The sequence below is a fragment of the Myiozetetes cayanensis genome, unplaced genomic scaffold (assembly GCF_022539395.1).
Source record: "Myiozetetes cayanensis isolate MyiCay16 unplaced genomic scaffold, myiCay2020 scf21, whole genome shotgun sequence".
NCBI classification, from domain to species: domain Eukaryota; kingdom Metazoa; phylum Chordata; class Aves; order Passeriformes; family Tyrannidae; genus Myiozetetes; species Myiozetetes cayanensis.
The window spans coordinates 8943511-8970255 of record NW_026087423.1 but is presented as its reverse complement, the minus strand read 5'-3'; the positions used below and the strand labels follow the sequence as shown (position 1 = coordinate 8970255).

Below are 26745 nucleotides of genomic sequence, written 5' to 3'. Positions count from 1 at the left end.
GAGCCCCGGCTCGGCCTTTGCAGCTCGTGCTCTCCACCTCATTAGTGTGGTGATAACGTGAAGCTGTGGCACTGAGGGTTGGATGCAATCCGTGTTTATCCCCAGGGAGAGCCGGAGAAAGTCCACAGGGGCACCACAAAACCACGGCTCCCTCCAGGGAGCCTCCCTAGGGTGCAGCTTCTCTTGCGCTGTGAATTTCTGAAGGACGAAATGGGTGTGTGCCGTAATAATGTGCGATTTCTGCTTTTTTTTTTCTCCCTATATTTTATTTTTCCTTTTAGAAACCAAACACCACTTTAATCATTGTAGAGGGTTTAGCCTTCTGTCCCAACTTGCCCTCCCTCACAAATCCCCCACCCAAACCTCCTTCAGGAGACGTAGGCAGCATAAACATGAAATCCCTGCGAAGGGAAGAAAGCTCCAGGGGCCGCGGAGTGGGGCTGCAGGCTGTGCTCTTCGGATACCCGACCTGGACATCAAGACAGGTATTCTGGGGAGATCCACTCCAGTCGACTTCCTCTCTGATTCCACAGCCACAGAACTTCTCAACAAATCTCTGCACTTTCACTGAGGCACTTGCAATGTCTAATTGCATTTTAACAAGTATTTCTGTCACTTTGCTCCGGAAGACCGGTCATAACACGGCTAACAACTTGGCAGGAGCAGGAATTCTTCTGGGCAGAGCTGTGGGGACAACGCTTCTGCCTCACCGCTGTCTTTTGAGCATGGAAGAGTCAATCCTGTCCGCTTCCTACAAAGAATCTGAAATTACCCAAGCTGGGGACTTGCATGAGAAAAGAAAGATTGGGACGTGAGCAGGAGCTGTCAGTTTGGAAGACAGGGAGTCAGAAAAGGCCACGAGGAGATGCCTGTGTGCTCTGGAAAAGCCATGTTGATCTGTCAACCCCTCCTCCTCCTTCCCATGGCTCTTCAGAAAAGCAGGGACCGTCAGGGTGAGGGTGGCCTGGGCACTTGGCACAACCAGGGCTGGGTCACAGGGATGTGCTGATGTCATATCCCTCTGCATGTCGCTGGGGTGGGAGCTTTGTGCAGGTCTCTATGAGGAGCTGGTGGATCCATCTCTTCAGTTCAGCATCTTTGCTCATCACCAGCCAGATTTCCCATAACAGAGGCGTGTGTTGGATCATACCTTAAACCTGGCAGCTTTCCTGGAAGTCCTTAGAAAGGGAACATTGTCACAGAGGAAAACAAAGCTTGAGGAAGCCCTTGTCAAAGCCCCAGCTTGCATCCTGCATGCAAACACAGCTCTTCCTGCTGCTCTCTTGATCTGATCCATCTTCTCTTCCCTTGGCTGCTTTTCCAGGCCGGAGTGCGCGGGCGTTGAGGACTCCTCAGTGCTGAGAGAGCAGCCCATGGCTTTGGGGTCTGAGGCTTTGGGCTGAGACCTGCTCATTTCCAGGGATTCAGACAGGATGTGTGTATGGGCAGAGTCTGGGGCGCCGTTGAGGTGTGGGGGGGTCCCAGGGGTGAACGGCAGCTGTTTGGACACTTGGGTGTGAGTTGGTGTCTCCCTGAGGGAGAAACTCATCTGTGGTGTTTGTAACCCTGCCCTTCCAGATCCCAGTGTATTTTTCAGTCCCCCATGCAATGAAGTCCCGCTGCTCCCAGGTACCTGTCTGGTTGTCCACTCCAGAGGCTGTGCTCCCAGGAAGGCTGGGCTGGACATCTCGCTCACCTACAACATGGTAGCCCAAGAGGGCAACAAGAATTTGTTGGGGACTACCCATCAGCACGTGCCATATACCTTATGGTGCCTTTTAGCATCTCACATGGATTCCCAGTACTCAGATCCTCTTTAGCATGGCCAAAACCCGGATGCTATTCCTTGGTGAAGGCTAAAGGAGTTGGAAGCAGGGGTGGAGGTGGCCTGGGCATGTACTGTAGTGAGCAAAGCACACACATCCTTCCTCCCACAGCTCCAGGGAGACACGTTTCCCAGGCTTATTGTACATGAGCCTTGGACCCCTTAATACCTGCCCTCCAGTGCCTTCCTATTTGCTGAAATAAAGGAGACCTCACGTGCTGGTGCCTGTGTGTGTTCCTCCCTTGGTCTGAGCAAACACCGAGCCCTGGGTTGGCTGTTCCCTCTCAGCAGTGTGACCAGCCAGGGAGCAGCCTCAGGTGTACCTGGAGTGAGGAGCCAGAACCCTGAGATCCCGTTTGGGATGGAGACCGTGTGTTCGTGTGACCCTCCTGTGTCTGAACAAGTCTTTTACTTCCAGTTGCTGCCAAGTGGTGGGGAACCAAACGGATCGACTACGCCCTGTACTGCCCCGACGCCCTGACGGCTTTCCCAACAGTGGCCTTGCCTCACCTCTTCCATGCAAGCTACTGGGAGTCCACAGACGTCGTCTCCTTCCTGCTCAGACAGGTAGGGTTGTCCTCCCTCCCTTGATCTCCCTTGGGCTGAAATATATTTTGGGCTCTTTGTTATTTTTTTGCTGCACCTTCCGTAACAGTTGTTGATGCGTGGAGGTGAAAAAATACCCTTTTCCCCTCCCCCCCGATCCATTTTCTTCCCCTTCTTTTTGTTCCTCACCTGTGGTGGTGGTGGAGCTGCACACATGCAAACTTCATGGATGTGCTGTCACACCTGGTTGGTTTGGGTCTGGGTTTTAACATCAGAGCAGGTTGCAGATTGGGCTCACCAGAGATCCACGGAGAGAGCCTGGGGCAAAGGTCAGTGGCACTTGTTTCTTGAAGTGATCTGTGCTCTGTGTGTGCAAAGTTGGATCTCAAGACTGAAAGGGAAAACTTCTCAAAGTACAAATAAAAATGGCATCAAGTACAATAAAACCAAAGGAGAAGTTTAATATTAATTTAACACAAATTTGATAGGCAAATTTCAGTTCTCCATTTTGCCTTGCTAAGTTACTGTGGTTTCCTCTGGAAACTCATTGGGATTTAGTCCTCATTCCTGCAGCAGAAAGCAGTTCTGGAGCCAGGAAAATGGAGATTGCTGGTGTCTGGAGTCTGACACCTCAGATTTTATCAACATATATTTGGCCTGAGATGTAAATTTACTGTTTAAAATGTATTTTTTCCTAAAAGAAATATTTTCCCTTCAATTCCTTGGGGATGAGGGGGAGTTATTTGCCTTACAAAGTATGAACTCCCCAGGGAACGATACTTAGAGCATGGAATTGGAAGAAAACAAAACTCAAAGCAACTCTTGTGGATTGTGTTGCCCACTCCAGCGCTGGGTTTGCTTTGTGTCAGCTCAGCTGTTAAACCCTCCCCACTCCCTTCCAGCCTCCTCTGCTGCAGCTTTCAATTATTTATGACTCTGTTGGCAAACTTTCTTTCGGTGTTATCTTCCAAATAGTGTGAGAACCATAAACAGCAGAGATGTCAGTGCTGGTGGCAGCTGAGCAGCAGTGATAATCCAGGGAGACCCTTTCTTCCCGGGCTGTGTCCAGCCCAGTGGGACATCTGTGTGCTTGCACAGCCCTCGCTGGATGGTCCCACATCAAACTCAACCTAACAGGGCTGAAAAGAAGAGAGAGCTGTAATTGTGCATGAGGGAGAACAGTCATGACAGCCTTGGACACAAAATGTTCCACTCAGGAAGCAGCCAATTACTCAGGATTCAGTTGGAATCTTGAGTTTGTAGCACAGTGTGGTGCTTCAAATCCTGTGGCTTGAGTACCTGGCGGTACCTGTCTATCCATTCTAAGCCTGGGTGGTCTGGCACCCCCACTGCCTGTCTCTGCTCACTCATCTCTGCCTTGAAACCAGGGTTTTTCTCATCCCTCTCTTCTCTCTGTCTTTCCTGAGCACGACACCACTGCTTCCCCTAATAAGGACTTGTTTCTAATGGCCTTGGACAGTCACCTCTGGGCAAAATGTAAAAAGAAGCTGTTGAATAGTTTTAGCCTCCAAAGATTAAATCTTGTTAAAACAAGCCCAAATAGGACTCAAAATAGATTCATGATTTAAATAATTTTCAGTGAAACTCGTTATTTTGTTTACATTGGATTTCCATGAACTCCCTCCCCAGCAGGCTCATCCTCCCTGGGGTCCTTTTTCCATTTCCCTGGATGAAAATCAGCTTCAGCTCTGCAGATGGAGCTGGCCCGTGTCAGCCGAGCTCAGCTGGAGAGCTGCTGACCTCACAAAATATGTTCAAGACCTTGTAAAAGAGCCCACATTTAATAGACTTGTTAATTTTTGGTCACCAAGGACCACTGCCAGTTTTGGAGTTCTTTGTGTGTGCAGGGTCACCTCCCAGTCCTACATCAGGCTTTGAGGTGTCTCCTCACCTTTGGATGTTATTCTTCCTTTTCCCTTCTAGAGCTTAAGGGCAACCTAAGTAGGATTTAACCCTCCTTCCTCCAGGTTCCTGCTTCCCATCCTTGCCTTGTGCCCTGCTGACAGACAGAAATTGCCCCAAAAGCTGGCTGGTGGGCATCACCTTGCCCCCTCTCTGATCCTCTTGCTGGCCAGTGACATCCCACAAAGTGCTGGAGCTCTGTCAGCCTTAGAGATGAGGCCAGGATGGACAGGCCCCCCGGCCAAGCCAGAGCCCTCCAGCAGGGTCAAATCAGTGAGAGAAGCAAGAACCATGGGACAAGAGCAATCTGGGATGTGTTTCAGGAGGAATAAGAAATGAGGTGAAGGAACAGCATGTGGCTGGTGCTGGATCTGTCGTGGAATGGGAGAAGGCTGGTGTTCAGAGGAGACCAGTCCCTTGCAGACTGTGGGAAGGGAGTAATGAATCCCTGGAGGAAGGGCAGGCATCTTAAGTGCAGAGCTCGTCCTGCTGTGTTTGAGTCCAGACGGTCTAAAAAACCTCCATCCCAGCTGGGATTAAGTCAGGGTCAGCCACAGGCTTTGCTAGTTCAGGAGAGGCCACTTACCCTGAAAAACCTGCAGGCTTGCCCAGCAGCAAACTCAGGGACCTCTGTCCAGGCATTGCCCTTCCTCAGCGCTGGCTCGGGAGATGTGGAACAGCGTAGGCAGGAGGAGGGAGGTCACCACACAGGGGGTGATGCCTTGGTGGGATCTGTCCTCCCACAGGTGATGAGACACGAGAACTCGAGCGTTCTGGAGCTGGATGGGAAGGAGGTGTCTGTGTTCACCCCCTCCAAGCCCCGGGAGAAGTGGCTCCGCAAGAGGACACACGTGAAGCTCCGGGTGAGGGGGTTTTGGGGCTGTCACGTGGAGGGGGCTCAGTTTGGGCTGCAGGGTGGATGGCGTGGGCACAGCGTGGGTAGAGGGTCACATTGCATTGTTGGTCTGTATTAGTGATTATGTCCTACCCAGAAATTATGAGCAACCCAAAAGATCTGCATCAGCAAAATCTCCTCTTGGCCTTGAGTCTGTAAGACACTTGCAAAAACCTGAGTCTGCTGGCTATGGGTCAGAGAAGGAGCCAGAATGGAACATCTCTCAAAGTGCAATAATACCAGTTCTCTGCTCCATAAATGCTCTTCTCTCCCATTAAAGTCTCCAGTTCCTGAGAAGGCAATTCTGTGCTAGAACCGAAACAGTGTCAGCAGATTTCTCTGGCAGCTCTTTGTATTTCCTCTTAATTCCAAAGTGTAAGAGTTAATAGACAGTATCAGGATTGCACGAACAGCCTGCCATGGAAACTGGCTCTCCAGCCATGTGTACTCCAACCCACCCATCAGTGCAGGGCACAGGGCCTCACCTCTGCCACAGGTCAAATTCTTTCCCAGAGTGGAGTGGAGGAACGACACAGAGAAACCCACGCTCCAGTTTGTCCGGTTATATTTGGCATTTCCCTGCGAGGCTGTCCATTGCTGCGGACTTTTTTCCTTTATATCTTTTTTTTTTTAAATCTTTCCCTCCTGCCTCGTGCAGAACGTCACAGCCAACCACAGGATAAACGACACCATCGCTAACGAAGATGGGCCCCAGACCCTGACGGGGAGGTTCATGTACGGCCCGTTGGACATGGTCACGCTCACGGGAGAGAAGGTACCCTGTGTGCTCGGGGGGTTGTGCATCGTGTGGTGAGAAGGACAGAGGTGGTGCTGGTTGGTGCTCTCTTGGTCACTGACAGTGCTTGCTGCCCTTGTGTCTTGGCCAGGTTGCCCTGCTCAGACTTGTGGGTGCTTCCCACCAGGAACAGCATTTGTTACGGGATTCTTCACCACTGGGGTCGGGTTTCACGCCGGCACCCGGATGTTTGGGTGCCTCTCAGCTCAGATCCATGAGGTGCAGAGGGTGGGAGCAAGACCCAACCCTGCTGCCATGCAGAGGGGCTTGGGTGGGATGTCCTGGTGCTTGGCCTGTTCTACTTGTCTGTGTCTTTAATGCTGTGGTGTCTCCTCTGTCCCCCCAGGTGGACATTCACATCATGACCCAGCCGCCCTCGGGAGAGTGGGTTTACTTTGACACAGAGATCAGCAACAGCAGTGGCAGGATTTCCTACGTCATCCCCGAGAACCGGCGCCTGGGCATCGGCGTGTACCCCGTCAAGATGGTGGTTAGGTGAGGTACCCTGGGCTTTGCAAGAGGAATTTGATGACTGTAGAATGTGGTCCCTCCTTGTGGGGCAGCTCTGTTGGGTGGGATCAGAGCCTGGTTTGCCAGCAGTAGGGCCCGCTTGTAAGAGGAAGATCCATGTTTTATTCTGGCTCATGCATCACCACCGGCTCAGGAACAGAGCTCCCACTGCAGGGGCAGGTCTTCTGCACCACAGGGTGCACCTCACAGTCATCTGTAAAACTGCACAGCTGAGCAGATTTTAAAGACCATAAACTTGTCCTTGAGGGACAGAACTTAGTACTCATGATGATTCACAGCCCTGGGCTCCAGCTCAGCTCCAGTTGCTGGTGCTGGGCTCTGGAAAGGGGAGGAGAGGAGCATCTTCTCAGTGGTGAACCCAGAAATGGTTTTCTGAGGTTACTTCTTTGAGTCACTGATGCCAAGGCTCCAGATTACTATTCCATCCCCACTTTAACCCAGAGACCCTCACACAGTGCCTGTAACCGAGGGTGTCTTCACTGTTGGAGCCTCTGGGCCAGATTTGGGTGCTGTTTTGGGCTCGTGGTGCTCTGCAGGACTCGGTGATGCCTTCTGAGTATCTCACTGTCTCTAAATACCTGCGTCCCTCTCGCCAGGGGTGACCACACGTTTGCAGACAGCTACATCACGGTCCTGCCCAAGGGGACGGAGTTCGTGGTGTTCAGCATCGACGGCTCCTTCGCAGCCAGCGTGTCCATCATGGGCAGCGACCCCAAAGTCCGGGCTGGAGCAGTGGATGTTGTAAGGTCAGGGCAGGGGCTGTGGCAGCCGCTCTCTTTGACACTGGTGTTGCTCAGGGTCTGCAACCCACTGACTCTTGGCTTTCCTTCCAGGCACTGGCAAGACCTCGGCTACCTCATTATCTATGTCACAGGCCGCCCTGACATGCAGAAGCAGAGGGTGGTAGCATGGTTAGCACAGCACAACTTCCCCCACGGGATCGTCTCCTTCTGCGATGGGCTCGTCCACGACCCGCTGCGGCACAAGGCCAACTTCCTGAAATCCCTCATCACCGACGTAAGCCTGGCAGTGCTGCAATAGGATCGTGGCACGGGTTTTAGATTGCTCCTCGTCCAACTGTCCCTGTCAGCACCAGTCTCTTGGCAGCAATGTGACCTGCAGCGGAAGATTAATCTGTTCATTTTATTTTCATCCTTTTATTGCTCTACAAAAATGTCTGTGCTGTTGAATTGTCGCCTCTGCTCTGAGACTGCTGCCTCTTCCATTAGGCCTTTGGTGCTGATCAGATCCTCCCTTCCCCACACATGCACTTTTTTTCGTGTTTGGTGGCTTTCTGGCAGCCTGTGGTGCAGCCAGCAGGTCTGAGAGGGGATGGAGCTGCTGCAGAAATGGCCTTGCATCACACAGCCTTCATGGGAGACTCCACAGAGAATCTTCCAAGCTTTTGAGCCCTGGGAGGTCTAAAAGTCACTCAGCCCAGAGGCTCAGAGAAGCTTCAGATAGAACAAAGTTTTCTGTGGCTGGCAAGTGAAGGAGCTGCCAGTGTCCCAGGCACTTGCCCTGCCTTGGTTAGCAAGGAAAGCCTGTCCTTAACTCTCCTGGGCTCTTGTTTTGGCCAGAGTCGCGGTGGTGGGAGCAGCTCCTTGCTCACTTGCTCCCTTGTCCTCCAGAAGAATCAGTTTGGGACCAGGGTCAGAAATTTCCTTTCCAAGTCTGTGACCTTCAGCTTCAGGCACAAAGCCGGCCAGTCTGTGGCAGCACCAGTGTCCACAACTCCCCTGCCAGCCCCTGTTCCAAGCCCAGCAAGGAAAGGGTTGGCCAGGAGCTGCTCTCTGCTCAGAGTGGAGGCAGAGAGATCCCTGCCCAGCAGATCCCAGCAGTGGCTCTCTGGGGGAACATTCCTCACTAATGATTCCTGTACAGGAGGGTTGCAGCTCCTTTACCCCAGTGACAACAGGCAGCAAAATGTGTGGCATCCTTGCCCCCCACGGACCTCAAGGCAAGGCTGTGGATCAGCAAGTGGAGATCTTGTATCACTGTTACTCCTCTTGTTCTGGCCTGTAAACATCCCCAGCTCGTTAATTAGTGCTTGCTCAGTGGTCGTTATCCAGCTGGGAACTTACATAAGTTCCAGTGACCTGAGATTCCCACAGATGCTCTCGGAAACCCAGAGCCCTGCCTGCTGAGCAGCACGGGGTGCCTGTGTGTTCTGACTGCGTGTTGCTTTCCCTCCCCACAGCTCCACATGAGGATCCACGCGGCGTACGGATCCACGAAGGACATCTCCGTGTACAGCTCCATCGGCCTCCCGCCCACGCACATCTACATCGTTGGCAGGCCCACCAAGAAGCTGCAGAGCCAGTGTCAGGTAGGAGGGGGCTTGTCTGAGCCCCAGGGCCTCCCCTGGGAGGGAGATGGGAATTTGGTCATCTCAAGACCGGTGGCTGAGCTGTGTTGGCCGAGAGAACGGGAGCTGTCCCGCGTAGCAGGACCACCTCGGACTGAGAGACCCTGGCACAGCAAACAATGCTTGGTGGCCAGTGTCTCTCGGGGCAGCGTGTCCCATCCCTCTAACCCCTGCCCTCGCCCCTCTCGCCCCGCAGTTCATCACGGAGGGTTACGCGGCCCACCTGGCGCAGCTGGAGTACAACCACCGCGCGCGCCCCGCCAAGAACACCACGCGCATGGCCCTGCGCAAGGGCAGCTTCGGGCTGCCCAGCCAGGCCGAGTTCCTGCGCAAGAGGAACCACCTGCTCCGCACCATCTCCTCCCAGCCTTCGGCCGGCGGCCACCGCCCCGAGCGCACCCAGAGCCAGTCCGACAGCGACAAGGACAGGGACAGGGAGCGCAGCCAGCGGAGCATGAGCATCGCCACGGGGTGCTGGGGCCGGAGCGCCGCGTCCCGGCTGGAGTCTGGCCTCTTGGGGCAGAAGTAGCCAGGCCAGAGCCAGGATTGACAGCTGCAGCCACCGGAGGAGAAAACAAAAGGAAAGAGGGACGAGGTCGCCGTTTCGGGCTGGAAGGGTAAATATGGTGCTACTCCAATAACATCGTGGTGTTCTGGGAAGAGACGGGATGTTTCCCGCGCAGAACGTGCAGGCCTTGCAGCGAGAGCGTCGGGTTTGTGCAGCAGGAGCCCAAGGAACAGCTGGAAATCGGGGAGGTGATGTCTCCAGATCAAGAGGGCGCTCTCTCCTGCCTCCTTCTCTTATCCAGGTTTAGTGACTGTAAATACGTGCCTCCTCGCCTTGTTAGCCATCGCTCCGATCCGCGCGACCGAGTGCTGTCCTCAGAGCCACACAGCAGGGCGTGGGGCTGGGCAACCTTGTCCTTGGCTGTGCCAGGAGTCAGACTGAGGGGCTCTGCCAGCACGGGGCAGGCTGGGGGTCGATAACACAGGATCGATGGTGGGCTGTGCCAGGCAGGGTGACCGGGAGCTTTATCGGTACAAAGAGCTCCGAGGGCAGCCGCTTTCTCAAGGAGTTGGTGCAGTGCAAAGCTAAAGCTCTGTCGATGCTGTTGGCAGAGGCAGAATGTCGGCAGATTCGTGCCCAAGACAGCGGGGTCGTTACTGTTATTACTGTTATTTTTTAAAGAGACCTTTGAGAAGCTGATGGAATTTAATGTGGTGACCTATTAAAAGAGGAATACAAGCTACTTTGTTTGAGCTGTTACAAACCTCAGACACTTAATTTGCTGTTAAAAGTCTCCAAGTAGTCTCGCTGTATATTGTTTCCAACAGTAACCACCATATATTTGGAAGCAGCTGAAGGCACTCAGCTAGATTGCATTGCAGTTCTTCTCATCCAAATGCAGGGTCTGACTCTCTCAACACCCACCTCTGAGACGTTTTCTTCTTCCCAGGTTCTCTCCAAGTTCAGTAGCAGCTTTCATGGGAACTAGACTCGCTTCTTTTACCTATAGTTACTGAACTGTCAAACCTCATTGTTTTTTGCACTGATGATTTTTAGAATGGAAACCTGTTACCATCTCATGTAGCTACACCGGTGTTTGTAGTGCATGACAATGAAATATTGCTAAGCCAGGGTGTGCGTGTATATCTATATGCACACACACACATATATATATATATGTATATATTTAAAAAAAACAATCTGTGCAGAAGTTTTTCCAGCAGTAAGGAGACTATAAGGAAGTGTGCCAGCAATGTCAGGCAACCTTAAGAAAAGGCCATATCTTAATTTTCCCGGTGTGTTTCTCAGTGGACGTGCCTGAGGCGATGGTTTTGTGCTGCTGGAGCGGGCGGGTGGGGTGCGTGGCTGAGGGCAGCTGGCACCCGGTGCCACCGAGACAGGGACAGAGAACAGTGCCTAGAGCCAGGGCTTGCCAAAAAGCCCCTTAGTCCTGTCCCCCCTGGGGCCAGTGAAGGTTCCCTCCTCGCACACAGCTCCCGGGGCAGAGGGGCACCCACACCAGGGGGTCCCCACAGACTCCAGTTAGCCTCTTCACGTGGAGATTTTATAGTCCTACCTGACTATGTGTAACCCCTGCTTTTCCCCACCACACTTCCCTGTCTTTATATCACTTTCTACTTATGAAGATCTTATTTATAACAGAGAATTTTTTAGACTGGCTGCTTCATTTTATTACCTGTTTCAATAAGAAGTGCAGGACGGCCGCACTGAGATACACAGCACTGTGAACACTGCTCTGCTCACTGGCTCTGGGCCACGGTAGGCAAATCCCAACTCATCCGACACCCAAGGTCGATCTCGTGTGTTCGTGGCGCTGGAGGGTCCGAGGGAGGCAGAGGAAGGGCAGTGCTGATCCAACCCGACTGCCGCCCGCCCAGTGCGTCCCCCACGTCTTGCAGCCCGACTGCAAAATGTGTAACCGCTTCTCTTTGATAATTATCCAGTTACAGAATGTACCTGATGACTTTTGTTACCGAAAACTGACTTCCCTTTTCTGCCGGCTCAGCTTGGCTCTCTCCGAATGCACATCCAGAGCTTACTGGGCTCGAAAACAATGTGAAGTGTCCCAGCTTTTTGCTAGCCGAATGTTCTATCAAACAGATGCCATCCGAGTAGGAAGCCAAGCCACAATCCATCCTGTGAAGTCACCAAACCACATCACTTAATCATTTCTGCAAATTTGGATATGGCCTTTGCAAACATCACCTTTTCCTCCAAGTCCACAACCAAGGCATGATCTGTACATTTTCCAGTGTTGATGAGATGTTCACATTTTCTTATGTGTAGATAGTGTAAAACAGAGGCGAATGTAAATGTTCAACATAAAAAGTGGATATATAAAACTGAAAGTTATTTATTTATGTAGATGGGGAAAAAAAAAAATGTCTGGAGGGACTGGAACCTTCAGGGTTTATTAATATTTAAAAATGTAGCTTTTTGTTTCAGGCATTATGTACAAAGCAATTATTTTATGGACCAAGTTTAATGTAACTGTCAATGAATGCAGAAGTGCAATATGATACTCACCTCTCCATCACTTCATGTTTTAAGCAGCTACTACCCAGTTAGCCTGACAATCATATAACACCTCCGTCCTCATCCTTTGTTGAGCTTCTTGAACCTTGCCCGGGTCCTTTCCCTGGCCCCCCCATCCGCTGCCATTGTACGGATCCAACACGGAGAAGCAATTGTAGAGCAGGACCTTTATTGCTGCAATAATACCAGAGGAGGTGGGTGTAGTTACCAGGAAAAATGCCAATAAGTTTTTCTTCACCTTTTCAGTCCATCCCTGTCTCCATCGCTCTGTCCTCAGCCGCCCCCATCTGGCACTCGTCCTTCTGAAGCAAAGATCAACGTGCTACTCACTCAGAACAATAGCAATAGTTTAACTCTGTGTTTATAACCTGTTTGTTCCGAGCTGTTTTGGGGAGCAATGCATGTGACCCGATGCCTTTCCACATGTATGGAAGAGGATCCGTTGGGATGCGGTGAGGGGAAAAGATGAATGTATGTTCCATCCTTACTAAAGGGGCACTGTCAGGTTAAAGACCTAATTTATCTTTGTTACCAATAACTTGTTTGCTTTGAAATGGAAGAATATGAAGTTCCTCGTGCTCCTCCCTCGGCCGTGGTCCGGGCAGCCCCCGGCACAGCCCACGTCCTGTTCTGCACACAGCACAACACAACCTGCACCACACAGGCTGCCTCGGGCTTTGGGGTTGGTTTTTCGTTTCCATGGGAATCAAACTCTGCTGCAGAGCTCAGATTTTTTATAAAAAAAGCAGCTTTTTCTATTCCTGCGCTCTCGGGCCAGACTTTCTACCTGACGCTGTCCCTTTAAAGTCTTTTCACGCCCGTCAGAGGAGCCCGTGCGTTCCCTCCGAGCTGTTTCCCTGGGTTTGCTCAGATCACTCAAGTCAGATGAGGCGAAATTCTCACACCAAAAACCGTTTACAGTGTTGGATCGTGAGCAGTAACGAGCCAAAGGGTCACCAACACCCTCCCACCCGCCCAGCAGCCGCCGTGCTTGCTGTAGCAGCCCCTTCTTCAGGTATCGCCACTGTTTGCTGCATTTCCTATTAGTTCTAGAAGCCTTACGGTCCCCTCCCCTCTGCCTGTTGATACCCTCGACTGTCAATTTTATATTCTGACGATGTTAGTTATATTTTATTTATAAAAAATGGCTTTAGGGGTACCAGCCCTGCGTGGGGAGCCACCGGAGGGGATGCCCGACCCTGTGTGTACAGTCACCGTGCCGACGACCCGCTTGTGTGTGGCAAACCTTCTGTACAACTTCCTTCTCCTCCTTGCTGTTAGTGCATCGTTCCAATGCCTGGTGTGCTTTGTGTACAGTATCATTGTGAGTTACACAGATTAAAGAAACGGGAAGGCTCTTCTCTGTCTGCTTTTTTGTGGGGGAGGGGGGGGAGACTAAAGAGAGATAAGTCGCAAAACCCGAGACGTGAGCAGGCGCCAGTTTAATGGGGTTACAGCGGTGAACAGAACGTGGAAACCCTCCGTGCACATCAGTCCTGTTAGTCCTTTAACTCATTTCTCCATTTCTTTTTTACAGTTTGTAGATTTATGGACTTTGCTGTGGGGGAAAGGCTTCTCTGTTTGCTTCAGAGCAGCCATGGGCTGAGAGGTCCGGACCCCCAAGGCTGCCCAGGGCCTGTGCTGTGGGGCAGGGACAGGAGTTGCATGCAGGAGCAGACAGCAAAAGGTAAAGCCACCCCTCCACAAGGCACACCTGCACACATCCCGGTGCAGCGTGCCAGCTCAGTGCTCCCCAGTGCCACCCCGGGAGATGAAGCTGCAGGAGAGTTGAGGAAAGCCCCGGGGCACGGTGGAGGGTGGCACCGAAGGGTGCAGGGAGAGCTGCAGCCTGAGCAGAGCCATGGCTGCTCCTCTCTGAGCAGGACAGTTGATGAGTGTGAAGGGCCCCATGAGCCACCTCCAGCAAGGAAGGGGCCACGAGCAGCCCCTGAAGGGAAGAAGTGGCAGCCAGCTGTGGATTTTTGGCCACAGTGTTGGTTCCTGCCAACCAAAGCCCAGAGCTGAGGGGCAGCAGCACTCTGAGGTCCTCAACACCCTCAAGCCTGTCCCCTGGGTGCTGCTGAGCTCCTCCAGCATCCAAAGGTGCATCAGGGCACAGGGGGCTCAGGTGCATTACAGCCACACTGGCCTCAGCTGGGAGAGGGAGGGGAGATGCTGTTTGGTGGGAGATGAACCACTGAAGTCACTCTCCTTCCCAGTCAGTAACTTACAGAGAGGCTGCAAAGTGCCCCTGGGGAACGTTGACACGGTGCTGTCTGCGTGGTCCAGAGACAGAGGCTCCCACCTGGGCTGGCACTGGCAACAGCATGGGCTCCTGGCCTGGCTGGTGTCTGCACACTCACTGCAGCATCCCTGTCCTCACCTGGAAGGCCAGCCCGTCCCCCCTCGTGGCTTGCTGCAAAGGGACACAGGTGATCACAGATTGTCTGAGGATGCAGGACCACCAGCACCACCCGGGGTGAACACACACCACCTCTGGGTGCAGCAGCTCTTTAGCTGTGCCCAGCAGCTCATGCTGGTGGCCAGTTCCCACTACCTTGTTAATCTCCTTGTGTCTCTCCTTGCTGACAATTTCTTCCAGGACTTCTCCGTCTCCCTTAATGAGCCTGGAAGACAAGCACAAGCCTTGAGAGCTCCTGGCGAGTTCCTGCAGCTGCAGAAGGTGCTGATCCCCACCCTACCCTGAGCCCCCAGCTCCCTCAGAGCCCAGGACCAGGTGCTGGGCTGATGCACTCTAGGCAAGGCCAGTGATGACTTACCCCTGACATTGCATTACGTGACTTTTTTTGGCTGTATCAAGCTTAAATAGCACAGCAGGCTTTTCCACTGCTCCCATGGGATTAATGTCAGCACGCTGCAGTAAGGACAGGTGCAGTCCCCTAAGAAATCAGCATGGGCCAGCCAGCCCTGCCCCAGGCTGTGGGCACTGCCTGCTGTGTGCAGTCACACTGCCGAGAAAACACATAATAAAAGCATCTCCTGCCACCCCAAAATCTGCAGGCTTCCCTGTCAACAGCAGTGCCCCCAACCCCTGCAAAGCCTCTTCCTTTTTTCAGACAGTTCAGGTGTGGTCCTGCCTGCCCCAGGAAACTGCAGAGCCATTCAGAAACAGGAGCCAGTTTGGGCCTGAAATCAGCTAGACTGGGGAGCATCTTGCTGAGCAAACTCCAAGCAGTGTTGGAGGCAGCTCACACCTCCAAACATGAACAGAAATTTAATTGTCTTCATTACATGCCTTACAGGGAACCGACCTTTGTTCCACACCTCCCTGAGCCCTGCAGGCTGCCTTCTATTTTAAGACTGGACTTGTCATACCCAATTCTCTTCAGCGTGATGTTTTTTGCTGGCTGAGAGGACGCAGTTTATTAAAAACTGGGTCATTTCTATTTGGCAGCCAAATGAACTTGGGTTTGATTGTTGTCTGTAACCCCACAGGGCATACACTCCCTCCTCACTTGCACCCGGAGCTGAAAGGTGAGCGGATGCAGCAGTGGGATGCTGGGACACAGCCCAGTGTCCCTTGTGTGAAGCCCCAGCACAATTTGATAATTTGGTGTCACTTTCTGGGTAAGTTACACCAGGTCTGACAGGTCTGGCCTGTGAGGGGTCGGCTCAGGCCTTTGCTGCTCAAGGGGACCTGGGCCCACACATGGTACTGCAGTGCCATGGACAGGTATCCTCCAGGACTCCCACCCACACAGCGTGGATAGGGAAGGACAAGCCCCCTCCTTTCTCCCCGGGGATCGTACCTGGTTCTCCCTGTTTCGGGATCCACGACCCTCCTTATGACGCTCTGCCTCGCATCCCATTCTTCCTTTGTCATTGGCTTCATAGCCTGGATCCGGGATTTCTGTTCATCTGTCAAAACTGGAGTGCACTGGTCAGTCAGAGCCAGCTCCCAGGGCCAAGTGCAGGCACAGCCCTGCGGCTGCAGCCAACAGACACATCCCATGCCAGATTCCTGGTGGTACTTAGGGTTCAGTGGTGAACCACACAAAAGAAGGGTCACTTCCCATCCCAAAGGCAGGAGCAGCTCTACCAGGATGTTACTGCTCAATCTGTCCTTCTGTCTTTGTTCCTCACCACACCTATGAACTGCATCTAAACACTTCACAAAAGAACACCTGATGTGGCTCTTACATTTACGTGGTGTGGCTCAAAGGTGGCCGCAGTGTGTAGGAGGGAGGAGAGCCTGAGGCTCCTGCCTGCACACAGCCCTGCTTCCCTCAGACACCTCACGGGGCCCCAGGAAGGGATCAGCACAGCTCCTGTGTGCACAGGCTTCCAGCAGGAAAACACCATCATTACCTGGCCCAGGGTCCTCCCCTGATTCCTTCTGCCACTGCTCCAGCGAGGGGCCAGGCACCTCTTCTCCCTTGGCTTTCTCCTCCTTAGCCTTTTCCTTTGCCTTCTTTTTTAATTTCTTTTTTAATTTCTTCTTCTTCTTCTTCTTTTTCTTCTTGTCTTTCTGTTTCACTCTCTTTTTCTTGCCGTGTTGACTCTTCTTTGCTTTGGAGTCACTGTCACTGGAGTCATCAGAGGAGGGGCTGGAGGAAGAGGATGAGGAAGAGCTGGTGGATGAAGATGCTGTCCCAGAGGAGGAGGTGCTGGCCTTCCTCTTCTTTTTGTCCTTTCCTTCCTTCTTCTTCTTCTTCTCTGCAATACATAAGCAGACATCAACTGAGCTAAAAGCAGGGACTCTCTTCTCCCATCTGGGCCCCTCTGTGCACCCACCCCAGGAAAAACGCGGAGTCACGGGCCTTCCTCACCTTCCCTGGCTGCTGCCGAGCTCGACTTGTGTCCGTGAGACCCGGAGTTCCTCTTCCTTGGAGGAGAGCTGCTGCCCTGCTGCGAGTCCTTGCTGCTTTTCCTCCTTTTCTTCTCCTTCCTCTCCTGCCTGCTCCGAGAGCTGCTTTTGCTCCTGCTCCGCGACCGCTTCCGGGACTGGCTGTGGGCCATGGTCAGCCTGGAGGGGACAGGGACATCAGAGCCACCTCTGAGCCAACCAGCCCTGCTCCTGTCAAACTCCCTCCCTTGGGTATCCACGTGGAGAGATGGGTCAGGGTCTCCCCTCACGCAGCCACAGCCAAGTGGAATTCCACCAATCCACAGCACGGAGCCCTCGGGGTAGAGCCAGCACTGCTGTCCCCAGGCAGCCCTTTCCACCTCAGACAACTGTCCCCAAGCAGGTTTTCCACTAGGAAAACCCTCCGTTGGGTTTTCCCCCCCACTTTTCCTGTTTATCCCTAGAGAATCAGGCTTATCCCTGCCTGATCCTGTGGGCAGGCACTGAGGGGCCCGGGGTTGGTGTTTGCAGGCCCTGCTGTGCCCCACAGTCACCCCCCAGCCCAGGGAGCCCTTGGGAAGATGCTGCAGCACAGCCAGGCTCTGGGAAGGGGTGATGGAAGCTGCAGCTACAGCCAGCAGGACTAAACATCCTCCCGGGCTGAACACGGAGTCAGTCACTCCGTTATTTAAAATGCTGAGAGCGGGCACAAGCCAAGGGGAACAATGAATTTTTAATATCCCAATTTGCTTTTAGAAAACAGATTATGCACCGAGCTGGCACCCCTGTCCGTCAGCCCGAGGGTTCCTGGCAGCCACAGGCCAGAGCCAGAGTGATCCCTGCTCCCATTAATTTAAAAAAACAACTGGCACCGTGGGCAGAGCAGGAGCTGGGAAATGCTTCCTCACAGCCACCTTCCAACTACCACATCTAATTAATTGATTGTTTACTGTCCTGATGTTCCCAGGCAGCAACTCGCTCCCAAGGGAATCAGGATTTTGATTGATTTCCAAAGGGAAATTTCAGTCAGGAAAAAAAAAAAACTAAAAAAAAAAAAAAACCAAACCAAAACAATTAAGGGCAGGTATGGAAGGTCCAGAGGGTGAGAATCCCTCATGGACACAGACCCAGCAGCCATTCCCTCAACCAGGGCCTTGTGCAGGACGGGGTTTGGGGCTCGAGGCAGCAGGACCCACGTTATCCAACCCCAGCACCCGGATCCATGGACAGGAGCATCCCAGGACGTGCGGGGCGATGCTGCGGGGAGGGGACGAATCCCAAACCCACCCCACAGCACCCCAGCCCAGCTGTGCCCTCATCTGACTGGGGGCACTTTGGGGCGGCTCCTCCTGCCCGGCCCGGCTGCTGCTCTGCCCCTGCCCTCCCGCCCCGGCACGGGGAGCCTGGGAAACGCTGGCCCTTTAAGAGCTCAGCATGAGGTGCGCTGTCCCTTTAAGAGCTCTCCACAAGGTGCGCTGGCCCTTTAAGAGCTCCGCACAAGCCGCGGTGACCCTTTAAGCCCCCGCGCAAGGTGCGCTGGCTCTTTACGAGCCCAGCAAGAGGCGCTCTGGCCCTTTAAGGATTTAAACGCTCTCGGTGCGGCCCCTTTAAGAGCGCGGCTCTTTATCGGCCCCCCCCGGCCCCGGGTGCCGCCGCATCGCGCGGGGCTGTGCCCACCCCACCCACCCAGCCCGGTACCTGCAGCCCCGCACAGGTGCGAGGAGCGGCAGGGAGGGAAGGAGGGAAGGAAGGAAGGAGGGAGAGCGGGAGGGACTCACCAGGCCGGGCCGGGCCGGTCCCGCTCCCGCCGCCAGGGCCGCGCCGGCCGCCCCCCGCTCCCGTCCGCCGTTTGCGGGGCCGGGCGGCAGCCGCGCCGCGCTCTTTGGTTCCGGGGGCCGCTGCGGCTCAATTTTTTGGGGAATTCGGGAGGGCGGGGGGAGCGCTCGCGGTCGCTGCCGCAAACAGCCAAAATTCCGGCGGGTCCCTTGCGAAGGCTTAAAACAACACCCCCTACCCGCTCACGTCCAGCCTTTCCCAGTTCTCGATGTGATTGTCCTCGTGCTGCAAATACCGCAGGGAACCGGTGAGTGAAACAGCCCCTTACAAACGCAGCAGCCTCTGTGTGTGCCAAATATATACAATTATTTGGCTACAGAGGCAAACGCAGCCACCAAATCAAAACATACTCGGCTTCTTTAATTTGTTTTGCAAGCGGGAGTCCCAAAGTTTTCAGCCAGCTGGAAGTAAGACAGGGAAAGCACTCGACCCTCCTAATCCATCGTCTGCTGGGGGATGTTGGTGCCACATTAAGAAGCCCCAGGTCTGCCTGATGCACCCAGCCTGGGAGAGTTATTTTGTGTTTTCACTTGCTCACATTACTAAAGCAAAGGGGGTTAAATGTAAAGTTTTGCTGCGCTGCAGGTGGCTCACAGAGCTTCGTCTCTCTTTCTGCCCACTGGAAAATTTGTGCTCAGAAGAGCTTTTGGGAGTCTGTGGAAATCCTCTCAGCCACGCTGTGGGATCAGCTTTCCCTATATATTGCTCCTGATGGATTTTTCTGAGCCTGGGTTAGGCAAGCCTCCAGTGATAGTAATTCCCTGCCATTCCCAGCAGCCTACTGTGAAATCACCTGGATCTCATTTCTGTCACTCTTCCCCTTCCCCTGGGAGAGGACAGGAGGCCACTGAGAACAGCAGAGAGTGGTAAGTGCAGGGTTTTATTCACCATTCCTTCCCATTTCCAGCAGGACCTGGGATGCTGCTGTTGGCACAGAGGCCAAGGAGCTTTGTGTGTTTCCTCTGTACACCTGGAAATATTTACAGAGTCTCTCTGGTGCATCAAAGTGTTGGGGCTTCCTCTGTCTTACAAACAGTCCCCAGTGTGAGCCCTGGCGAGCTGAGTTCCAGCTCTCCAAGCCCCCTAACCCTGGCAGGGCTGGCTTTGTATCCCCTTTCCAAGGTGAGAGCTACTTCTTACAGGGCTCCTGCATCCATCAGAGCCTGTTAGTGCGGTCTGAGAGGTCAGAGAGGAGCTTTGGGCCACGTGGTCTGGAGAAGTCGTGTTTTCCCGTCCCCTACCACAGGGCACAGACATCCACAGTCTCGGGCACGTCCTCTTCCAGGGTTCCTGTGAATCCATCCCCAAACCCCTCTGCTTCCACCAGCTGGGGTTTGCTGTTGCACATGGGGCAGAGCTGGTTTCGGATGAGGGATGATCTCATCCACAGGATGAGGTTCCAGCGCTCCCCGGAGCCGATGGGAAGCGCCCCATGGATCTGCCCTCCCCGGTGGAGCAGCCCCTGGGCTCCCACGTGTTCCACCTCCAGGTACTTGGGCACAGGACTGGGATCCTGGAACAGAGGTGGATTCATAATTACACCAGAAAGTCCTTGGCAGAACAACACTCAAATAGTTGGCACTTATCAGCTCTTCCCCCAGGGAGCAACAGGGAAAGGACAAACTGCACCTCTGAAATGCAGCCCCTTCAGTGGTGGCTTGGCAGCAGATGGGTACAACTGTTTTCCAGTAAGACATTCCCAGTTTCAGCCAAACAACCTGTTTCACCTGTGCATGGGAGCTTTCACCCTCTCTTGCCCTAGAAACAGGTGCTACAGATTTAGCTTTAAGTCTCATTGGAAATAAATTTCCCTCTCAGGACCTCCCTGCTCACTGTTTCAGCTGTGGAAAGATGGGCTGGTTTGTTTACTCCAACCTTCTCCCACAAGCTGCCTCTGTGCTCTCTTTGAAACCTGAATATGGGAACAGAAAAGGCTTCTGTGTAACCAAAACAATGTAAAAGAGGGAAGGGACAGAGCAGGTTTGACTGTCAGAAGTAATTGTTTTTAGAACACAGTTTATGCCTTGAAACTGGGGGGGCTGAAAGGAGGTAGAGGGGAACGGAACAGGGTTCCAGAGTAGGAATGTGCTCAGTACCTGGTAGAAATCCCCAAAGTACAAGTTGCCTTCTGTGAAGTCCTTCCCCAGCGAGACATTCAAGGTGACTTCTGCATTGTCATAGTGGGAGCTCAGATCCAGGTCCTCGTGCAGGGAGTACTTGACCACAAAGGCCCTGTGGCTGTCCAGGCAGGATCCCCCCAGCTCAGGGTACAGCAGGGCCGTGATGGGCCGCAGGAACTGCTCCCTCAGGGGGGTCAGGAACCCTTCGTCCATCCCGAGCTCGCTCAGCAAAACCTGGGTCCAAGAGAGGAGGTGGGGACAGCTGAGCAACATCATCAGAGCTGTCCTCCTCCTCCTCCTCCAGCCCTGCTGCTGGCTCAGAGCAAGAACTTCAGAGCAAAGGCTCCAGCTACAGGAGAAAGGAAGAGGATCAAGGGATGGGAGAAAGACAGAGCAAGATTAAAAGGTGAGTGCTCTTTGAAAACTGACTCCTTGATTTAAATGGGTATTGCTTTAAAATACCAGGTGCTCTTTGCTCTGCCTAAAACTCCCACCCCCTTTCCTTGTGTTCCCATATCCTTTTGTCTGTGTAACATTCCCTCAACCCTTTCCCTCCAAGGGGTACTGGAACTCCAACTGCTCTGTGTAAAATGACACTTTGGAGGTGAACAGAGTGAATATTCCCCCTGAAGAAGCACATGAGGCAAATCCTACCCCGTAGTTGTTCATGGTGTTGGGCCTGCCTTTGGGCATGTCCGACCGCTCAAAGTTCTCCAGCTCATCCACAAAGGTCCGGCAGAACTCCTCTGTGAACACTGGGAGCCGATAGATCCTCTTATCTGTCAGGAGAAGGGGGACACCATTAGCTGGGGAAGGTCTCAGGTGAGTGTTCCTGCCTGCCTGTCCAGCTCCACCGTGCTGGTGGCAGTGAGAGCACAGGACCCACGTGCTTCACTCTGTGCTCAGGCTGCTCGAAGGGCTGGAACCATTGCCCAGGATGTCTTTGTTATTTTTCATGTTGGCCCCTCGTTTCCAGGCTCACCCATCCAGTCAGGAGATCTGGCACTGGTTTAAATGCCAGATGTTGTGCCAAGGAAGCGTTCTGAGTCTGGAGGGAGGGTGGTGAATCAGCGACTCCTCACAGGCAGGCTGGAAGGACACTCAAGGTCATTTAGGGGCTGTGGGACTCACTCATCTGGTGCCAGCCTTGTGGGGTAGAGCCCTTAAGGTCTGTGTGAGGGGAGCTCAGGACTGAAGATACAGAAGGGGAGATGAAGAGAGCAGGAGAAGGCTGGAAATGGTGCCTTGGACAAATCCAGGGGCTCTGCACAGGCTCATCTGGGTCTCTCTTGAGAAAAGGAGGAGACTTTGCCTCCTCCCCTCTACATTTTGTCAGCATTTCTGGTATGTAGAGAGCTTCAAGGCTGCCTCCAGGGAAGCTTAAAATCCAGAGTTCTTTTTTAAAAGACTGAAATTATTTCAGCCCAGACTAACCCACAGGGATTGTCTGAAATGGCAAAGCACTTGGGGAGGGAAAAACAAGCTCCCCAGGCTAACAGTGTTCCTTCAGGCTCCCTGGTGACATGGTGGCACAACCAAAACCTCAAATCCTGCTGCAGCTGGAGCCTCTGGTGAGACATCAGCAGACTGGGATGGGAAGGCAGAAAAGAGTGTCTGCTCCAGAGCAGAACTGCTGCACAGCACTGCCCCTCCAGAGACCCCTGTCAGGCAGAGAATAACATCCTGTTTGTCTCAGCCTGAGTCAAATCCGAGCTACCAAAGACAAGGCTTGGGAACAGCTGTCACCAGGGGAGCTGCAGCGTCACTCAGGGTTATCTGTGTGACTGAGGTGTTGTTTCCTTTACCTGAGAAGGACTCGAGGTAGCCCAGGAGGCCCTGGAGATGAGCTCCGGGCGAGGTGCAGTACCGCACGATCTCCAGGAAATTGGGGGCCAGGAAGGAATCCTGGTGTCGAGGGAAGGGTGGGAAAAAAACACACAGGAACACAGTTAGCCAGTACAGCCTTTTACAGCCCCAGAGAGAAATGGATTTCCAGGGAGCCACAGGGAAATGTGCAGTCTGAAGGGACAGGGCTGATAGTCACACTGGGGTTACTTCTGTGGCAGGAACTGCAGAACGTTCCTGTGCTTCACTTGGGGGTTTAGGTGAGTTTGAGGGTTTCTGCATAAAACTGGCCAGATTTATTACAGGCACGACAGGAAAGAGCCTGGCTCACAATATGGATTCTTAACAGGTAGGTGCAAAATCTTTCCTAGTGGATTTTAGCCTCTTGTTACGGAACGAGCACAACGGAGTGACTGGGCTCTGCTTTGAGCACTTCCCCACAGTGATGACAGCAAACAACAGCAGAACTTATTGCTGGAGGATCACAGCAAATCTGTGTGAACTTTGGTTGTGTGTTACTGCTGACCTGTGGGAATTACCCAGCTGGGAAGTCTTGGGTCTGGCAAGCACGAGGAAATTCAAAGCAGAGTAGCCCCATAAAGGCTGTTTTCTGTGGCCTCGTTAGACCTGACCGAGCCTGTTTGCTGCAGTGATGCTTTATATTTAAATTACTAATGGTGTTTCAAGTCCAGTACCAGGTGCTGGAGCAGCTTCCATATGGAATGACCCCTTCCTGGATGTAAACCAGGTGGAATCTTGCCTGGAGAACATGCTGTGCTGTCAAAGTTTTAAATTCAGAGTTTTAATACGCTACACACGGGTTTAAATTCCATCCAGCTTAAGCACTGCATGATCCCGAGGAGAAGAGGGAAAAACAGACTGCAAAAAATAAACTCTCAGGTAATCTCCTTGGAGGCAAAAGAGACTCCAAACACGCTGTGTACCTGCAGAGTGTACACCTCTGGGTGTTTTGGTTTGTAGCACTTGGAGATGATGGCTCTGCGTTCCACTGACTGATGGAATAACTGTTTTCTCCTCTGCACTTCTGCCTCAATCTGCAAATAAACAACAGGGCATATTGTGAGAAAATCAAAAGGGACAACTAACACAATTCCAGGAACTTGCTCATTGTTTTAAACCATTTATTTTTGTTTCAGGCACCCCTGGGAAGCGGAGTCTGTGCTTTGTTTTTCTGTAGTCAAGGCAAGTCGAATAAATATCTGAAAAGCCAAATGCCTGAGAGGGTTTGGAGACCCTTTCTCTTTACAGATGGCTTAAAAAAAAATAACTGAAGTCTTTCCATGGAAGTGCCAAGTGGAGCTGTGAGGTTTCAGCCCTTTCAGGCATCCTGACACCTCCTGAATCGCCAGGGGAGGCTTTAAGAGCCTTGGCTTGTGTTCTGACAATATAAGCATTGTCCAAAATAAAGACACTTCCTGGGAGGGAGACAAGTCTTGTCATGAAGGGATTACTGCTAAGTGTGGAGGAGACAGGCTAATCTGTCCTTTCAGAGCAAACAGCTGTTTTAGCAGCTGATTCAGGCAGCTCTTCCTCTTTAATTCCCCCTCATGAGATTAATTTATAACGTTCCTCACTGAAGAAGGAAGGAGGGTGTGACCAGTTCCCCTCCTGACCCCTGGTCAGCATCACTAATGCATTTGATGAGGTGAGCAGCCATTCTCTGGTCATCTATTCATTCCCTTTCCCTCATTATCAGGCCCTGGAGGTCTTGTGAAGCAAGCAGACAAAACAGATTCCTTCTCCTCCTCCTCCCTCCCAGCCTCAAGGCTGATCACTCCCTTCATTGCTGGCCTTGAAGGGCCCAGTCCCCTGGTCCCCAGTGCTGTTGGTGACCTTGACAGGGAACAGGGAACTGTAACAGCCCTCAGCACTGCCTATAAAATCAGGCACTTACAAGTCCTAAGTGGGAAACTTGGACTGGAACAGCTGCTGGACAGTGAGAGCCGTGACCTCCCACAGCCAGGGCCACCTCTGATGGCAGGGGACATCTTCCTCTGAGGGCTGAGTGAGTAAATCCTATTCTTTTATGTTATTTTTTTAGTCTACATTATGTTTACATTGATACAGCAAACCTTTGTGTTAAGATCTCAGCATCTCTGCAGAGAGTCCAGGTGATTAGGGAGTTATTAGGATCTAAGTGATTATAAATTACAACTAAAGTTAGGATCTAGGAACCCTGAGAGAAGTTGTATTTTAAATTCTGCTTGTTGTGCTGTATGTGCTGTCCTACTCCTGAGTTCTGTGCTATATGAATCATAATATCCTGTTCATAAAGCTTTAATTATAAGTCTGATTTATTGCTATCATCACCCTGCCAAGAATCCCTGAAGGAACCTGTCTGCCCTCCAGGTGAAATCAGAGCTGGTTGTGTGACAGATCTCTGTCCCTGGCCTGGGAAGGGGCACAGATTCCTTAATAAAGGGTGTCCTGGGGTGGAGTGTGAACCTGTAGGACCCCTGGGTGATCCCATCTCTGGGCACCCTTTAAAAATAATTGGCAAAAGAAGGGACGAGGAAAGACAAACCAGAAGTGGGCTGGGAGCCAGCTGACTAAATCCAAGGAGGGAGCAGCACAGAGGCCACTGGGACAAAGTGTTGGGTGACAGTGTTTAATTCCAGGGTGTTGGCTGTGTAAACACCTCCCCAACAGTGCCTGGGGGGAATTCTTCCCTCTGGCCTCTGTCCCAGCCCCGGGGTCAACCGGGATGAGGTGCTGGGGAGCTGTGCCCCGATTCTGTCAGGGCTTGTGGCTTCAGCAAGTCCCAAACTCCCTTTGGGGTTGACCCCGGCCCCGGGACCCCCGGGGGTGTGGAAATGCCCCTGGGGTCCCAGCACTGGCAGGACGTGGAGCTGTTGGAGAGAGTCCAGAGGAGGCACCAAGGCGATTACAGGGCTGGAGCAGCTCTGCTGGGAGGAAAGGCTGAGAGAATTGGGCTTGTTCAGCCCAGAGAAGCTCTGGGGTGACCTAACTGTGGCTTTTCTGTACCTGAAGGAGCTTCAAGAAAGGAAGAGAGACTGTTTACAAGGCTCTGGAGTTGAGGACAAAGGGGAATGGCTTCACACTCACAGAGAGTTAGGTTAGATGGGATATTGGAAAGAAATTCCTCCCTGTGAGGGTGGTGAGGCCCTGGCACAGGTTGTCCAGAGAAGCTGTGGCTGCCCCGTCCCTGGAAGTGTCCAAGGCCAGGCTGGACGGGGCTTGGAGCAACCTGGGATAGTGGGAGGTGTCCCTACCTATGGCAGGGGGTGGACCTCGAGGGCCTTTAAGGCCCCTTCCAACCCAAACCCTTCCTTGCCCCGAATCCCCCTCCCGGCAGGCGTGACTGGGGGATCCCCGCGCTCACCTCCCTCAGCACAGCCTGGAACTGCTCCTCGCTCCGGCAGCCGCGCTCCTGCAGCGCCTGCAACACACGGGACACCGCGGTCACCCGGAGCGGCACCGGGGACACCCTCCGGCCGCGCTCCCGGGGCAGCCCCGCCCGCCCCCGGCCCTGCCCCGGCCGTACCCGGCCGTGTTCGCGGCGGAGCTGCCGCCGGTCCCGGTAGCGCACGTGGAGGCGGTAGCGGGGCACGAAGATGTTGTCGGTGAGGAAGCAGCCGCACGCCCGGAACGGCCGCGCCCCGGACATGTTTCCCGCCGGCGCTGCGCGCGCGGGGCCCGTCCCTCCGAGCGGCTCCGCTTCCTCCCCCGCGCGAGGGCGCGTCGGCAAATTCCCAACCGGGGCCGAAAACGGGGAGAGGCGGAACGCGCACAGGGTTTGGGTTTTTTTTCCCGGTTTGTGCCTGTTTTTTTTTTCTTGTTTTTAATTTGCGCTTTCCGTGACGTCACCGCGGGCGGGTCCCGCAGCGGCGCCGCAGCCGGGCCGGGCCCTCTCGGGGCCGCCAAGGGGTGTTTGCAGACGGTCCCTGGGAGCGCCCGCCCCGGCCGGCGGGGGCGCGCACGGGGGCGCGCCCGGAGGGGTCAGCGCGGCCCCGATCCCGATCCCGATCCCGATCCCGATCCTGATCCCGGTCCCGGCCCGGCCATGGACGCGGCGCTGCCCGAGGCCGAGCGGGAGGTGGTGGTGGCGGCCGAGCCCTGCGGCCACGGCAGCAAGTTCGAGGACATCTACCGGCTGCTGGCCGAGGGCTGCTTCCCGCCCAGCTTCTGCTCCATCAAGAGGAAGAAC

General features: G+C 53.5%; 3 protein-coding genes across 6 annotated transcripts in view; 1 reads left to right on the top strand and 2 right to left on the bottom strand.

Annotated features, from left to right (window-relative positions):
- Positions 1–13306, top strand: part of PITPNM2 (phosphatidylinositol transfer protein membrane associated 2) — a 112312-nt gene extending 99006 nt beyond the window's left edge. Inside the window, 8 exon segments of the mRNA XM_050318802.1 lie at positions 2244–2392; positions 5041–5157; positions 5848–5964; positions 6332–6480; positions 7113–7262; positions 7350–7533; positions 8717–8845; positions 9081–13306. Coding sequence (XP_050174759.1) covers positions 2244–2392; positions 5041–5157; positions 5848–5964; positions 6332–6480; positions 7113–7262; positions 7350–7533; positions 8717–8845; positions 9081–9413 — 1328 coding nt within the window. The 3' untranslated portion in view covers positions 9414–13306.
- Positions 13307–13368: 62 nt separating this feature from the next.
- Positions 13369–18777, bottom strand: ARL6IP4 (ADP ribosylation factor like GTPase 6 interacting protein 4). Of its 3 annotated transcripts, none has more exons than XM_050318806.1 (6): positions 18770–18777; positions 16739–16935; positions 16278–16625; positions 15719–15836; positions 14506–14575; positions 13369–14364 (listed from the first exon to the last, which is right to left on the bottom strand). In XM_050318806.1, exons 2-6 carry the CDS (start codon positions 16926–16928, stop codon positions 14308–14310), a joined length of 783 nt encoding a protein of 260 aa, XP_050174763.1. In that variant the 5' UTR covers positions 16929–16935; positions 18770–18777; the 3' UTR covers positions 13369–14307. The 3 variants fall into 3 exon arrangements, with proteins under 3 accessions (XP_050174763.1, XP_050174765.1, XP_050174764.1); XM_050318808.1 differs by lacking the exon at positions 18770–18777 and adding an exon at positions 18534–18614; XM_050318807.1 differs by lacking the exon at positions 18770–18777 and adding an exon at positions 18539–18561.
- Positions 18778–19455: 678 nt separating this feature from the next.
- OGFOD2 (2-oxoglutarate and iron dependent oxygenase domain containing 2) lies at positions 19456–26234 on the bottom strand. Of its 2 annotated transcripts, XM_050318804.1 has the most exons (7): positions 26083–26234; positions 25921–25977; positions 23501–23611; positions 22517–22616; positions 21366–21490; positions 20688–20945; positions 19456–20104 (listed from the first exon to the last, which is right to left on the bottom strand). In XM_050318804.1, the coding sequence occupies exons 1-7, from the start codon at positions 26203–26205 to the stop codon at positions 19829–19831; spliced, it is 1050 nt and encodes a 349-aa protein (XP_050174761.1). In that variant the 5' UTR covers positions 26206–26234; the 3' UTR covers positions 19456–19828. The 2 variants fall into 2 exon arrangements, with proteins under 2 accessions (XP_050174761.1, XP_050174762.1); XM_050318805.1 differs by lacking the exons at positions 22517–22616; positions 25921–25977; positions 26083–26234 and having other exon boundaries at positions 23501–23619.
- Positions 26235–26745: the final 511 nt, after the last annotated feature.